A 16296-nucleotide genomic window follows, 5' to 3' on the forward strand; every position below is an offset into this window, starting at 1 on the left:
AATCAAACCATATTCCTTTCAAAGTTGTTAATACTGTGTAGCGTTTACTTATCACAAACCTATATTGACGGAAAAATTATCTGTAGGGGAGAGAGTGTGCACTCGTCCGCCAACAGCTGGTTGAAGTGTGGAGAGATTTTATTTTTTTTATGAGCCCAGTCATTGCGCAACAATTGTAAATGTTCTGCAGGAAAAACTCTGGCATCTCTTAATAAAAAGAGTATTACAGCTACTGAGGAATTAGTTTTATAGTCTAAATATCTGGCAAACTTAAGTTACAAATAAGAGCAATTGCAAGCATGCCTCAGTGTTCCCCAGCCTATTCTTATAACAGGAACTAAGGAATGGAACAGAACAGTTTTGGAAAAAGTTGATGTTTTTAAGAACAGTGACTTTCTTCTGAATTCAATTCAGAACGTCTTTGCTGTTGTTTTAGAACTATGTTAAAACAAAATTCAGTTGAAAGATAAACCATTTGTGCATGTAACAAACCATTTTATTTTTGGGGACAAATAACTTTGACTTCTACTTGCCCTAAGTGCCATCTTTTAAAATTACTGTAGCGGTCGCTGAATGGCCGTGTTTCTTTAACAATATTGTATGTAATATATACAACACAAAATCTACCTGATAAAATACTGTTACTGTATTTAAATGGATGTCGTCATTAATAAGAAACCAGAAAAGGGCATGCTGTCATTTGACTTTTGTTTTATTAATTTCCTTACTCAAAATGCTAGCGCCAAAACTGCCACGACCTTTTACGTTGGAAGAAATTGTTTCTGTTTTGTTTGGTGGTACGAGATTAGAAACGTCCTTAAAAGCGATAATGATGTCAAGGTGAGCAGGAAATAAACCGCGGCTATAGGTTTTGTGTGGTCCATACTATTCTGGGAAATGTTGGTCATATCTTTTAGATAACAACAGCAACTCTGTCGTGATAACTTTATAGACAAGCACATCAGCTGTGGAGCTCAAATGGTTGCTTGCTCGCTCGCTCAGTCTTGTAATGGATTTTTGTAGTAGCTGTGTAGCCGGCTGTGTCGCCTTTCTTCCGATTTCATTCCAAAAAAAATGACAGCAACAAGCTCATTCACTAGCTAGCCAAGAAGCAGTAACGGTGTGCTTCCATGACTACGTTGTCACTTGATCGCGATGCTGTCCTGCATCTGCCAAAAGATGTACGCGACATACTTCCCTTTATCATTTATAAAAACTTTTGTCTTGAAATGTCCCTTGTGCTTACTTTATGACCATATTATCTATACAGACCAAAGCTGACTGCTGATTCAGTCTCGTCGCAATATATCGTTTTATGCAAACTTAGACGTTTGTTCTTTCTATTGATTGTTAATGGGAAAAAAATATATTATTCCAAGTTACATTAATGTGTTGTCAAATTTAACTTGTAATTTGGTTTTGGTTAATGTGCCATGTCTGTTTGAAATGTGTGATTTTTTTGTGTGTAATCAACAGCAGCATTCTATAATTAATTTGGGGTCTAAAGGGTTACATTTTGAAGTTTTAAGTCATTTCAAATTGTGTGGTTCTTTTTTATTAGGGGTTGCTCATGGGGATTAGCCAAATATTGTCCTTTCAAGTATATAGCCTAATATTATTTGAGGTTTTCTTTAGCACTTCAGTACGTATCGGGATTCAGTTGTGATATCGTGATGTATTGAATCCTAACATGTGTATTGTGATACATATCATATCGCAAGGTACTTGCCAATACCCACCCCTAGTAACAAACATCCAAAGTTGCAGTAGAGGGGACAACTATTGGGGACAGCAGTGTGTGTACAGTTTGAGCTAGCCAGGCTGGACTTGCTGCAGGAGTGTTACCACACAGTTCACAAGGCTGCCGACCTTGCAGTCCAGCAGGCTTGAGGTCTGCCGTTCCAGACATTCCACACCTCGGCCAGAGGCATCTCTGGTATGGCTGTGACTAATGAAAACGAGAGGGCCCCAGAGTGTTAAACGCACCACTCTGTGGTGTTAATCATGTTTGTTATACACAGGAATTCTGAGGTCCAACAAGTACATAAGAGGATCTTGCTTCAAGCCTTAATAAATATTATTCGATAGAGTCCAGAGTATCTACATGAGGCTGGAATGCTTGAGCATGATGAGGTCACTGTGATAGTTAGGAAAGGACTGCCAATAAATACATTCCTTGTCCGGCACGCACCACAATGCTGGTGTTTATGATAAGAGTGTAGATGCAGCTTACGCTTCTAGAACCCCCTGCCAGAGATGACATGTAGGCTTACAGTAAACAACCAACCTTCTGGACTGTGGTTAACACTGGTAACTACGTGTACATTGTCACTCAGATAAGGAACAGTAGCAGGCAGGACTGGTCCGTGGCAACGTGCCTTTGACTGACTCTTTCCTTAGAGTGAGAGGCAGTCTGAATAGGACTAGCCCTAACTCTTATTCGTGTCATAATATTTAGCACCATGTCATTCAATAACCACAGAAGCTATGTGGAACTGAAACCAGTGTGGAGATAGAGATACATGAGTACTTGTTAAAGTTGGGTGAAGATGGGTAATAGATTGGAACAGATACATTATGTCTCCCAGTAGACAATGTGTCAAAGACCGGGCAGGGTAGAAAGTGGTTTCAACAGTTTCTTGGCACAGCCTCTTCATGTCTGCCTGTTCAGTGACATCATAGAACATTTTCACAAAACAGGAAAACAGAAACGCTCCTGAAATAGACCAAATTAGCAGAGCTAGGAATGACCGACCAGAACACTGATCATCTCCACAGCAACCAGCCTGGTGTGAGCACGGTGAGAGACAGGAGCCAGTAGGAGTGTTTTCATGTAGACGAGGAGGTAGGAGGTTAGATATTTGACAGCCTTTTAAAGAAATCACAACATAAGTAGCACAGTCCCAATCTCAATGTGGTCTAGGTTAAAGCACTGACTGTGTTGCCAGCCAACGAATGGCCGGGAAGCCCAATGAGCAATGCAAATGGGCCAGGACTGCTAGTGTGCCAGGTGGCAATTTCAGCATGGATTTCCTAGAGACAGTTTTTGCTTCAAGTGCAGAGGGCCAGATTCAAACCAATACTTCAGGGGTACATGTACACCATAGGAAGCAGTTAGGTCCACAGGAACATCCTAAAACAAATAATCTTCATGCTAAATTGAGGCCAACATTAGCAGCCTATACAGGTGCTCAATAGTCCATGTCAAATGAAAACCAACTAATATATTTAGCGCTAACTTCGCTCAATGTACTGACCATTTCTCGACTACTGGCCAACACAATGAATACTATTCTACACACTAGAAAATATCCATCTAGAAAGTAACTCTGTTGCATAGCAACAAGAGAAGCAGCACAAAATGTGCTTCAACCTCGTAAGACAATGCCACTGTTAAACACTGAATCCCTGAACCCCATGAGAGAACCCCATCACGCAACACACCAAAAACAGCAAAACATGTGACTCATATACTACAGAAGGGCTTCTATGTAAGCTTCCCCGCTGAGCACCACAGACATTTCACCTTTCCCACTTCCCTTTACGAGTGTCTGGCCTTGACAGCATAACGGCGGCTACAGAAAGTAGACCAGTCTGGGCTGGGAGTCATGAGTTACTGCGGCTCAGTGGGTGAGAGGTACCTTCCACTAACAGACCGGTTGCCTGGACAAGACACCTTAGTGGGGCCCGGTGGTGATCTGAAATGGAGGGGTAGGGCTGAGGGCAGCTGACCAGACGTGAGTGATGACAGGGGCCAAAACCGACATGTGACTGCCCAGGCCCCAGTCAGGTAGGGAATGTGTGAGAAGGTACACTGAGAAACAGGGAGGCTGAAAGGGTAGATTGCATATGAAACAGTTTCTTACAAACCCCATTTACATAAGGTTTATAGAGACATGGCTGTCATTACAGCAGAGGGATGTCATCTCATGCACAATGTTCACATTTTCATGCGTAAGCCAATTCCTTTCCCACATGGAAACAAGCAGTTATAAACCTGAACCATTTCACAGAAAAAGCAATGGACCTTAGTGTCCCTCATAAACAGAACATGGCAATGAGATGAGGGATTTTGGGGCGTGGCTGACAAATACAACACTTGACAAAAAAAAAAAAAAAAAAAAAAAAAAAATCTCCATTCTCTCCTCTTCAGCCTATCCCCTGAAATCACAGAGAACTGCCAGTGTTAGTAGCAGCCAATGGTGAGGCAGGGAGGAAATGGTCCTGGAAGGCTGTCAGGCAGTGAGCAGTAAATGGCCATATATGGTAAAATCTGCAGTCAGCAGGACTGGTGACGGCAGTAGCAGAGAGACTAGAGCTCCTGGAATAAAGATTGAGGAGTATGAGGGAAGACCCTGTAACACTCCACTTGCATGTGGAAGAGTTCGGTAGGTAGGGCGTTTTCATTGTTTTACAGTAATCAACTGCTGGTCCTTACAAGTATAGTGATACCAACATATTCAGCAGCAAGAGAATGAGGGACAGAGTGCATGTCAAAGACAGAAACCGAGGCGCCACATGCGCTACAATTCTGAAGAAAGCTTACTGCTTGGTCTGGTAGACACACATTGCTTGAGCTGAGATTTTGTTGCATAAAAACATACATATATCAGCGGTTTGTGACTCAATGTTGTAGCAAATCCTGCAAACATTGATTGGTCCTAAACCTGAGATGGTTGCCTCCTAGTCAGGCCTGTACTGAGTTAAGTATGGTCATCGAAATTAGAACATGGACCCATTTACTCTGGGTTCCCTGGCTGTACTTTTATCCCGAACAACAGATTATACCTTTTTTGCATTCAGACAGAAATAGCAGGATTTATTTTTCCTGGAAATAATTTGGTAATGTTTATATTTTTCCCCACTATACAGACACTCCATTCTTGGCAGCATTTGCATTTTATATACCCACTACAACAGATGGGAATTCTGAGAGGTGGGAGGGGTTTACCACAGTCTAGTTCAGCAATAAAGCACGGGGGGTTATTACGGCCAATATATCATGGCTAAGAGCTGTTCTTAGGCACCAAGCATAGCGATAAGACACATCAACACAATTTGAAGAGGGAAAAAAAATAATAATAATTGTACCACCATACATCTAGCTAAAGGTGTTTTGTGCACCCTTGGTTAGTATTTATGAAGTTTTGAAGTTGCGTAAATGTGTCAAGTCTACAGACTCCTGTAAGAGCAGCTGCGGTGCAAAGCTGAAGAAATGGAGCATCACAGAGAAACATTTTGATATACTACAGACTGACATCCAAAGCAGAGCTCAGACAAACCACTGTGGAGGGGTGGCGCTTCCTCTGAGCCAGCTAGCCACTGCCGGGTAAAGACGTTAATTGGCTTGCTAATAGTTAGAGTTGTAGTTCTGGGCTTCAATTACACGTTACTGCCTGTGTTGTTACTCATTTTGGTGTAAGAAGAATGCTACGATGATTACCTATACATTTTGAAAGGAAACATTACGAGTTCTGCTTTTAAACGACCAGTCCATACAGCTAACAATTGTTCTACAGTTGATTTAACCAGATGTGCATAATTTCTGTGAAACTTTCTGATTGATTCACCTGTGAGCAACCACAGTTACAGCACAGTTAAAACATCACCACAGAATTACGGCTCCATTCATACTAAACCGATACAGAACTCAATGATATTCACCACTCACAAATCTATCAGCTTCGTTGCCAACATGCTTTGGCAATTTTTCAGATGGGGGGGGGGGGGGGTTGGTAAATGATTCACGGCATGAATCACACACGAACACTGCATATGGACAATAAAGGGGCTAGTGAACCGACCAGTCACTAAGAATTCAACAATGTCATGAAAGAAATGAGCAGGAATGTATCACTGCTACAGCATTCAGTCTCCCACTGCTTCCTTCATATGGAAATGAGGGATTAAATTACAGTGCCTCAGGCCCAGAGAAAGGATATTGAAAGCATGAGGGTTGAAGACAACATGTATCAGACATTCCCCCGGACACCCTTTCCACACATCCCTCTCTGTCCTGACAGGACGTAATGCAGCCATTCAGGCAGGCAGAAACAATGAGGCGAGGCGCCCAGTCATCCTGGCCTGCCACAAGAAGTCCACAACCACATCCTACACACAGATACAGGAGACAGAGAGAAGCCCCAGACCAACCCTGTGCTGCAGGCAGACCAATCCCACAGGCCAAGTCACCTTCTGTCCTCACCCAGCACGGCTTCACAAGCTGGAGCACAGACCGGCGTGTCCAAGCGCACTCAGGATTAAAGGCAGATGCCAGGAAAGTATGACGGGTGAATCTCAAGTCATAAATCAAACCCAAACTTATTTAGAAGGTTCCTGTGGTTCTCCACTGTCCTCTCAGCGACAATACTGTGGGCAGGACCATACAAAGATGAAATTAGGGCCACAATTTCTGGGGTTGGACCCGAGGAGCAGCACCCCTGAAGCTGGGGTTGACAAAGGGCCCGGCTGGGAGGGAGCCTGGGACAAAAGCCCTGAGCAGCTGGCTGCCCACACAGACTGGGAATAGCACAGCATGGGCAGATGGGCCAGCCCAGCCAGATGCACCCCCACGTGGGGGATAGAAGAGGTCGGCAACAGGCCTGTCAGCACATGCTTTTTTGGGTTGGGGGGGGGGGGGGGGTTTCAAAAGAGATTTTGAAAATCACCAGAAATACAGCTTCAAATACAGATTAGGAAATCTCTTCTAAAGTATTCCCATGAATAAAACAAGAGCCATGGCGTGACGGTGTCTCAGGGTCATCAAGGCATGATCAAAAATGATTCTATTGCAGCACATTTCGGGCTTAGTTGTCAGTTAACTGTCTATAAATGACTTAATGATTTTGTTCTGGTTCCCTAACCTTCCACAACGAAACAGTATATATAGCTCCCTTTCCATGGGCAACAGTAAATGAGACCCAGACGAAGAGGCCAGGCAAAAAGAGAGAATCAGACAGACATGCATAGATGAAGATAGATCTGACCCCTGTGCCCTGCTATGAAGCTGAGAGCTCATAGGCCACATCTAGATAGTGCACATGCTCAAAGCCCGTTACTATGACCCCTGGGACTCCCGGTTTGGGTCAGAATGAAACAACGATCAGCTCAGCCAAAAACATAACTAACTACATCCTTTAAATCAAGAAAGGTCATCTGTAAATCAGGAAGTGGTTTCCAAGTGCACAGAACAAAGTCATAATTTTAGAAGGCTACAAAGACAACTCTAAACCTTGATACTGAAGTGTTAATTAGGGCGGTGTAACCTTTTTTGTTTGAAGGAGCGTATTCCCCACACTGCTATGGCTGTGTTCTCTAACCTTGTAGTGATAGCAGCCAGACATTAACCTGTCCTTTCTCTAAAAGATTACAGGCATTTTTCATTTTGATAAATGGACATTTGAAACAATATTAACATATTTTTTCCCCCTAGTGTTTTGGAGCATGACCTGACGATGAGACATTAAAAGAAAATCTCCAACATGATTCCAGGGAGATTAGGCCGTGCTGTGAGCCAGTATAGTGTACACGCAAATCTGAAAACAAGGGAGCTTGCAGAAACTGCCCTTTGCTCTACACATAAAGCCATCAATCTCCATCCACTTTTAATTCACCAGTCAAAGCAAACTCTGTTCTGCGAACACACCCTTACTGTATCAGTGTCGGGAGTCAAGCCCACAGTAAAATTATCTGGAAAGGCAGATAAAGAACAAGGCCACAGTAAATGTGATGGATCCCCCCCCCCCCCCCGAATGAGGCCACGCCCCCCTGGGACATTCATGGCATGCGACATATCCACATACAGTCCGCTACCCAAATTCAGGAGCCCGCCTAGCCCGGACACAGCCACGGTCTGGGAGCGGGGTGCGGGACAAGCAGATAGAGGGCTGTATTAACTCAGTTGTAAGGCCGTGTGATGACAGGCTGGAGGACCTGGCCCTCAACAGGCAGACCGAATGACTGTATGCCACTCATATGTACCACAGGGATCCTTCATCAATAACTAGGTTGTGTGTAGGGCCAGAGTACTACTATGTTGGTAACTACAATTTGAAGATAAGACATTTGCTCTGCAGTGAAGTCATAGAGTCAGAAGTGCACCCACCCAGTCAAAAAATAAAAAATTGCACATAGTCTGTTAGACGCAAACACACTGCTATAGATACACACAGATATGAGCAGGTATTTGATACTATTAGAGGAAAAGATGTTTGACTCCCAATTTGGGCAGGGCCTCAGGTTTGGCGGAAAGTATTGGGCCTGGGCAGGGCTTCGACTGAACATGCCCATGCAGGGCTCTACCACTGACTATGACAGGAAACTGTACACATTAACCATGTAACCAAGGATGTGGATGTAGTAACATGACTTTTTCTGTACCATATGCATAATGCTCCAGCCATACCTCGTCTAGTGAAACTGACTACAACTACGCTAAAAGCCACCATCTATACTGAAATTAAACCCAATGTTATTCTGGGTGAACGTGATCATGCATAATAAATGTCAATACAAGCCATAGTGATATAAACTCCATGCTTTGCAAGCAAACAACCAGGTATGTGGGCGCTTCAGCCATTTGAAGAGTTATTGAATGGTAATAAAGGTGACCATGGACATTTGGGTGTATCAGCTACCCATGACCATCACATCCCTTCAACGGACCCCTAATGACAGTTCCAGACTTGAGCCCCTGTATGGTTGTCTAACCTTTTACACTTCAAAAGAATTGCCAGGGCAGGGCAAAGTGGTCAGTACACAGAAGCCTTCGGTTTGTGTCGTACATCATGCAATGATGGGAGCCGGCCCACCAGGCAGCCAAGGGTGACTGTTAGGAAACCTGACTGAGGGAGAGGTTAGTGAATCATTGCTGAGGCTCAAACACCGACACTATGTCCTGCCTGAAATGTAAATCTTTACTCACTGTATGCAAAATAGACACTGAAAAACAACTGTTAAAACGAGAAAAGCAGGAAAAGGGCTTTTTTTTTTTTTCTGTTCATCAGCAGCCCCCTGTTTCCAACAGCATTTTAACACCAATCCTGCCCTACTTGACTGCCTACATAATGTGTCAGATTTTCAGATGTCATGTTTTCATCCTGACAGTTTGGACAGTTCCCCTAAAAAATAAAAATAACCTTAACCCTCTTAAGTAATATGATCCTCTTACATCAGCCTCACAGTAACTTAACGATCACACACACGTCATCTGGCCTCTAAGGATATAGGAGACACACAATGGGCACAAACAAAAGACAGACATTAGTCGCTGCACTATTCTATGGTGGACTGCTTAGCGATTATCAAGAGAAATACAGCCACGTATCACAGTATTGTCACACTAAAAGTAGGGCAGCACAATTTGGATAAAATATTGAATCTTGAATTTTTTTTGTTCAAATATGACAATTACAATGAGTTGCAATTTTCATACAATTGGGTATAAACAGCTCACTCCTAAATTGAGTATAGCCTACATAATGTTCGAACTGAATAAAAAGTGCTTTTGAAACAATAATTAGGCAAACGATTCCAATACGCATTCAAAGCAAAGGCATCTGCTACGTTTGAGCCATTGCCAGTAGGCCAGACAGGTAGGCTAAATCATCTCAACCCATGGGCAATACTCTGTCCCGTATTTAGTAACCTGTGTTTTTGCAGATGTCGACTGTGGAGCTAAAACTCTGAAAAACCATGCTGTTGTGTATGAGACAATATCTCACTGCCATGTGCTACTTGAAAGCAGACATCCTGGCTACCAGATGCAGTGTGAACTAATTTTTTTGGTCAAAAATCACACAAGTTTGGGTTTAAAAGATTGCAGATGTCATCACAATTTCCATTACAATTTGATTAATCTTGCAGCCCTAACTCAAAATATTGACTTCCCAATACATGGCTCTCTTGTCTAAAAAAATAAAAATAAAAACTTAATTCATATAAATAGGGTCTGCGTAGCTGTTTGTACAGCATGGTGACGGAGTCTCCTTACTGACCACCACCAGCGTCTCCACCTGCCTGTCTTCACTGTTAAGCAACCCAGGGTGACATGATCCATGTCCAGCTCACCCCTGGAACCAGGCCACCAGGTACCAGAGACACGGCCTGAAACATGCCTCTCTGATGCTGCTAACACACCTTTCTGCCACCTTCTCTTTATGAGGAAGGGAAATGTGTAGCCTCCTGAACACACTAAGATATTTCGGCAGTAAATGTGGCTCTGAGTGACATGCCTGGTTGTTCTCTGCAGACAAGGCGTGTTGGAACTCACAGGGGAGAAGACACTGACAGTGAGCTGGGGGAGGTGCCTGCGTGGTACACGCTGAAACGTGTCATAGCCACAGACGACGACGATAGAACAAAAAAGGCCAAAGGGAAAAACATGTGCGGGCAACAAGAGAGCACGCCTGTATGAATGAGGGCAGCCGTAGTGGCATGCCACAAGTTTCCTTTTGAAACACTGCCTGAGCCACAACAGGTATAATCAACAAACCCACCAACCGACTCACCTTGTGAAGAGGGAGGACCAGGAAGGCTCCGCCCCCGCTGGCTTCTATGATGAGGGCGACAAACTTGGGATTGACTGCACAGAAAGAGCTGTCCCATGTGACCCGCGACACTCTGATGTCATCGTAGCACTGGTCATTCTTCACCGCCTGGCCAAAGACATGACGGAATTTGCTTGCTCTCACAACTCGCTTGAACATATCTGCGCAGTGGACCGGAAGGAGAGAAAAACAGGGATTTAGTATGGAAACAAACAGTCACTCAAGGGGCAAGGACAAAACCAAAAAAACCTTATGACAAGGAGCTAGGCCTGTTACAGTGGAAATGGAAATGATTTCCTGGTTGGTGGATTAGACCACAGATAAGTTTACAAAGACTAACACAGATGGCTGGGTGGGAGAGCGGCCGCTGGGTGGGAGAGCGGCCGCTGGGTGGGAGAGCGGCCGCTGGGTGGGAGAGCTGGGTATGTATTTACCGCCTGCAACATCCCCCAGCTATGATTGCTGCTCTGCAAGAATATTAAGTGCAGTGCCCTGTACACATCCCCTTCAAGATGTAGACCAACTATGCCAATATTTGCCATATGGCACCTATGTTTTATGGGCCCTAGTAAAAGACTGCACACTGTCGCTAAAAGGGTGCCACTAGGGACACAAGCTAAGCTAAGGTTCTCCAAGGAGTCATGTGGCAGATCGGACTGCTTCCACATTTCTCTGATACACGACTAGGCTGACACACAGCTGTTGAGACTCCTTCCACAGAGCTGTAATAATAAACCAGAAAGTATAGCAGTCAATTTATCGCAATATGGATTTTTGTCCATATAGGCCAGCTTTAATTCCACACCCCTGCCAATGGGCCAGCACAGTCTGGGTTTGCCACAGAGCCTCACCATGCGGTAGGGGCTCCTTGCAGAGGCTTGGGCACCCGTCAGCTCAACTGAAGTTGAAGGCCAGAGTGCTCATTCATTTCGAAACGAAAGGATTCCGGTTTAAACTTCCTGCTTGAGCGAGCACCGTAATAAGGACCAGAACGCTTTGGAAGTGTTTCAGAAGACACATATTTCAGCATCGAGTGTTCCAGAGTTGCTGCCATGAAAATCCCTAATCCAGAATTGGATATCACAAAATAAATCAAGAAATACAAGAACCACCTTTCATCTAGGGCTGTGACTAATTAGCATTTGGATTACTGATATATAGTAACATACCTAGGTCAATTTAAAATAAATAAGGTTTTACATGTTGCACAAAGCTCTATTCAAACAAGTCGAAATAGCTGTAATATTTACAGTTTTAGAATACATCTAAAATTTCTGAGTGTAAAATAAACCTGTAAAAGCTATAGACTAACAAGGGAAAAATAGAGAATGGTAAAACTTCACTGAGAATGTTATAGTAGCTTTAACTGGTGTACACTGACATCACTGTAAAAACGATTGGATTGATTGGGGTTCCTAGAGCAAAGAACTTAAAATTGCGAGGTCAGACACTCACTTCATAACCCATCAGTAACAATAACACTAAGTTGTCAAACGCTGCCTGCTTGACTATAAACAAAATTACAGCTGAACAACTAATAAAGAGCACGCTTGTCATTGCTAACATTACATTAATGTCCACCCCAACCATGCAATCAAGATGGATATCTCACTTCAATACCCAACTCATGCTATGAAGCCAAACTAAAACCAACTCTGAAAAACAGACCATGGCACACTTGTTTTAGATTAAAATATCGTGCTGAGTCCTCTTCAACCCCTGTCATCGTGGCTCCAATGTGGTATGCATTTTTCCCCCCCAAACTATCTTTTTTTTGTCTTCAACATAAAGTGCAGAATAACATAGTTGCGCTTAAAAGCCCTGCTTTTATAACTTCATGAGACAAGGGATATTTCAAAAGGAAAATAAGACATGTCATATTCCAGTATGATAGTCAGTAACACTGTATAATAACAAAATCTGTTTTCAGATTATTAGGAAAACCTCAAGTTACAAGCAATGTTACTTACAACTCTGACCTACCAATACAAATAAGAAAAGAAAATCTGCCAATGGGGTGAGAAAAATGAAAACAAGCTAAAGTTATTCTTACGATAATACAATAATATTTTAGTCTGAAAACAATTGTTGTGCTTTGTTGATGTATATTAGTTAGACTAGACACGCTTTTGTTTTTAGAATGTCATGTTATAAATTAAATGTATAAATGAAACTTGTGTTTAATTCAATCCTCTCTTTTTTTTTTTTTTTTTTTAGTTTTGAGATACCGGGGTTGGGGCTCGAATGCAAGCGCCTGGTGGCCGGGCCTTTCCCCACAGGGTCCGGCCGGGCTCAGCCCGAAGGAGCGACGTGGGGCTGCCTTCCCGTGGGCTCACCACCTGCAGGAGGGACCATAAGGGATCGGTGCATAGAGGCGGCAGTCGAAAGCGGGGGCCTCGACAACCCGATCCCTGGACACGGAAACTAGTTCTAGGGACGTGGAACGTCACCTCGCTGGCGGGGAAGGAGCCTGAGATTGTGCGTGAGGTTGAGAGGTTCCGACTGGAGACAGTCGGGATCACCTCTACGCACGGCTCTGGAACCACACTCCTTGAGAGAGGATGGACTCTTCACTGAGGGCTGAGGGCTCAGAGGTGGACTCGTCCATCACCCGGGCTGAAGTCACTGAGGTAGTCAAGAAACTCCTCGGTGGCAAGGCACCGGGGGTGGATGAGATCCGCCCTGAGTACCTCAATTCTCTGGATGTTGTGGGGCTGTCTCTGCAGCATCGGGAGTATGGGGTCCTGGGTCCTTTGCTAAGGGCTGTCAAGTCCCTGTACGCCCGAAGCAGGAACTTGGTTCGCATTGCCGGCAGTAAGTCAGACATGTTCCAGGTGCATGTTGGACTCCAGCAGGGATACCCCTTTGTCGCCGGTTCTGTTCGTAATTTTTATGGACAGAATTTCTAGGCACAGCCAGGGGCCGGAGGGTGTCAGGTTTGGGGACCACGTGATTTCGTCTCTGCTCTTTGCGGATGATGTTGGTCGTGTTGGCCCCTTCAAACCAGGACCTTCAGCATGCACTGGGACGGTTTGCAGCAGAGTGTGAAGCGGTTGGGATGAAAATCAGTACCTCCAAATCCGAGGCCATGGTCCTCAGTCGGAAAAGGGTGGCTTGCCCACTTCAGGTTGGTGGAGAGTTCTTGCCTCAAGTGGAGGAGTTTAAGTATCTAGGGGTCTTGTTCACGAGTGAGGGAAGGATGGAACAGGAGATTGACAGACGGATTGGTGCAGCTTCTGCAGTAATGCGGTTGATGTATCGGTCTGTCGTGGTGAAGAAAGAGCTGAGTCGCGAGGCGAAGCTCTAAATTTACAGGTCCATCTACATTCCTACTCTCACCTACGGTCATGAGCTTTGGGTCATGACCGAAAGGACAAGATCCCGGATACAGGCGGCCGAAATGAGCGTTCTCCGCAGGGTGGCCGGGCGATCCCTTAGAGATAGGGTGAGAAGCTCGGTCACCCGGGAGGAGCTCAGAGTAGAGCCGCTGCTCCTCCACATCGAGAGGGGTCAGCTGAGGTGGCTTGGGCATCTGTCCCGGATGCCTCCTGAACGCCTTCCCGGGAAGGTGTTCTGGGCCCGTCCCACCGGGAGGAGACCCCGGGGAAGACCTAGGACACGCTGGAGGGCTGGCCTGGGAACGCCTCGGTGTCCCCCCGGAAGAGCTAGAGGAAGTGTCTAGGGAGAGGAAAGCGTGGGCATCCCTGCTTAGACTGCTGACCCGCGAGCGGAAGATGATGATGAGTTTTGACATAGAACCTTTTTACGCAGTGTAAGCAGTAGTTATGGGGGCATATACACTGGCTTTGTAAAGCATTCAGAATCAGACCCTTTCACTTCCTCCACCTTTCTAGAAACACCTTTGAAAGCGATGAAACTTTCAAGTTGTCTATGCTTCTACCTCCTTGTCACACCTGAATTTGGGAGGTTTCTTCCATTCTTCCAAACCTCTTCCATTTCACAATGATGGAGCACAGTATGCTCCTAGGAACTTTCAATTTTCTTTTTCTTTATCACCTTTCCCAGATCTATGTCATGAGAAAATGGTGGAGTTGTTCCAATGCCATTTTTGGAGGAAACAACATTGCATTTGAAAAGAGCCTCACAATGAAATTAAAGTGTTGGCATCATGGGTTGGGGCTGCTTTGCTACCTAAGGAACTGGCCAACTTGCCATCACTGAGTCAACTACAAAAACCGTAACAGAGAAATATTGAGTATATGAGGCCATCTGTCAAAAAGCTGAAGATGACCTGAATCCACATGGATCTTTCAAAAGCACAAAGATCCAAAACACACATGAAAAGCTACAACAGAATGGCACAAAAAAGAAATGGAAGGTTATGGAATGGCCGAGTGCTCAATGGTAACAATATTCTGTAAAGGGATATGAAGCAGGCTGTACAAGAAAAAATGACATTGTACATGAGCTGTAAAAAACACTACGCAAAAATTCCTCCCAGTTGATGTGAGAAATTGTTACAAGAAATGGTTACATTAAGTAATTTCAGCCAAAGGGGGCAACACCATATTTTTCCCCACAATGAAAACATTTCTGCTAATTTTTGATTAATCAATAATTGCCATGTATAATGTATTGTATTCATGGACAGGATATCGAGGCGTAGTCGGGGTGGGGAGGGGCTGCAGTTCGGTGGGCTGGGAATCACATCGCTGCTTTTTGCGGATAATGTGGTCCTGATGGCATCATCGGTGTGTGACCTTCAGCACTCGCTGGACCGGTTCGGAGCCGAGTGCGAAGCAGTTGGGATGAGGATTAGCACCTCTAAATCTGAGGCCATGGTTCTCAGCAGGAAACCGATGGAGTGCCTCCTCCGGGTAGGGAATGAGGCGTTACCCCAAGTAAAGGAGTTCAAGTATCTCAGGGTCTTGTTCGCGAGTGAGGGGACAATGGAGTGGGAGATTGGCCGGAGAATCAGAGCAGCTGGGGCGGTATTGCATTAGTTTTACTGCACCGTTGTGACGAAAGGAGAGCTGAGCCGGAAGGCAAAGCTCTCAATATACCGGTCATTTTTCGTTGCTACCCTCACCTATGGTCATGAAGGCTGGGTCATGACCGAAAGAACTAGATCGCAAGCACAAGTGGCTGAAATGGGTTCTCAGAAGGGTGGCTGGCTTCTCTCTTAGAGATAGGGTGAGAAGTTCAGTCATCCGTAAGGAACTCAGAGTAGAGCCACTGCTCCTTTGCATCGAAAGGAGCCAGTTGAGGTGGTTTGGGCATCTGGTAAGGATGCCCCAGGACGTCTCCCTAGGGAGGCGTTCCAGGCACGTCCAGCTGGGAGGAGACCTCTGGGTAGGCCCAGGACTAGGTGGAGAGATTATATTTCGACACTGGCCTGGGAACGCCTCGGGATCCCCCAGTCAGAGCTGGCAAATGTGGCTCGAGAAAGGGACGTTTGGGGTCCTATGCTGGGGCTACTGCCCCCGTGACCTGATACTGGATAAGCTGATGAAGATGAATGCAATGTATAATGTTTTTTTTGTCTCATTTTTTATTAATTAGGTTACCTTTATCGGTCAAGTGTCGATATTAATATTATATATCCATTGCCAAATATGTAAGAAACCTTCACAGGGGGAAAGGGTCAAGTGTGTATTTACATTCACAAGACTAACTCCAATTTGTTTATTGCACAAATTTCTGACAGATCAATACTTGCTTTGTTGTCTCTATCTGCAGTAATACAGAATTGTCAAAATCACAATGCATAACACATTGGCACCCAAGT

At 44.7% G+C, this 16296-nt stretch overlaps 1 protein-coding gene across 3 annotated transcripts in view; it reads right to left on the reverse strand.

The window, feature by feature from the left end:
* The window catches only part of coro1ca (coronin, actin binding protein, 1Ca), a 44012-nt gene that overhangs the window by 14354 nt on the left and 13362 nt on the right, over positions 1–16296 (reverse strand). For all 3 annotated transcript variants that reach the window (XM_034296478.1, XM_010896383.3, XM_020052834.2), the window contains exon 2: positions 10509–10708. In XM_034296478.1, coding sequence (XP_034152369.1) covers positions 10509–10708 — 200 coding nt within the window. The remainder of the gene's footprint in view (positions 1–10508; positions 10709–16296) is intronic.

Source organism: Esox lucius, chromosome 13 (genome assembly GCF_011004845.1).
Source record: "Esox lucius isolate fEsoLuc1 chromosome 13, fEsoLuc1.pri, whole genome shotgun sequence".
Taxonomy (NCBI): domain Eukaryota; kingdom Metazoa; phylum Chordata; class Actinopteri; order Esociformes; family Esocidae; genus Esox; species Esox lucius.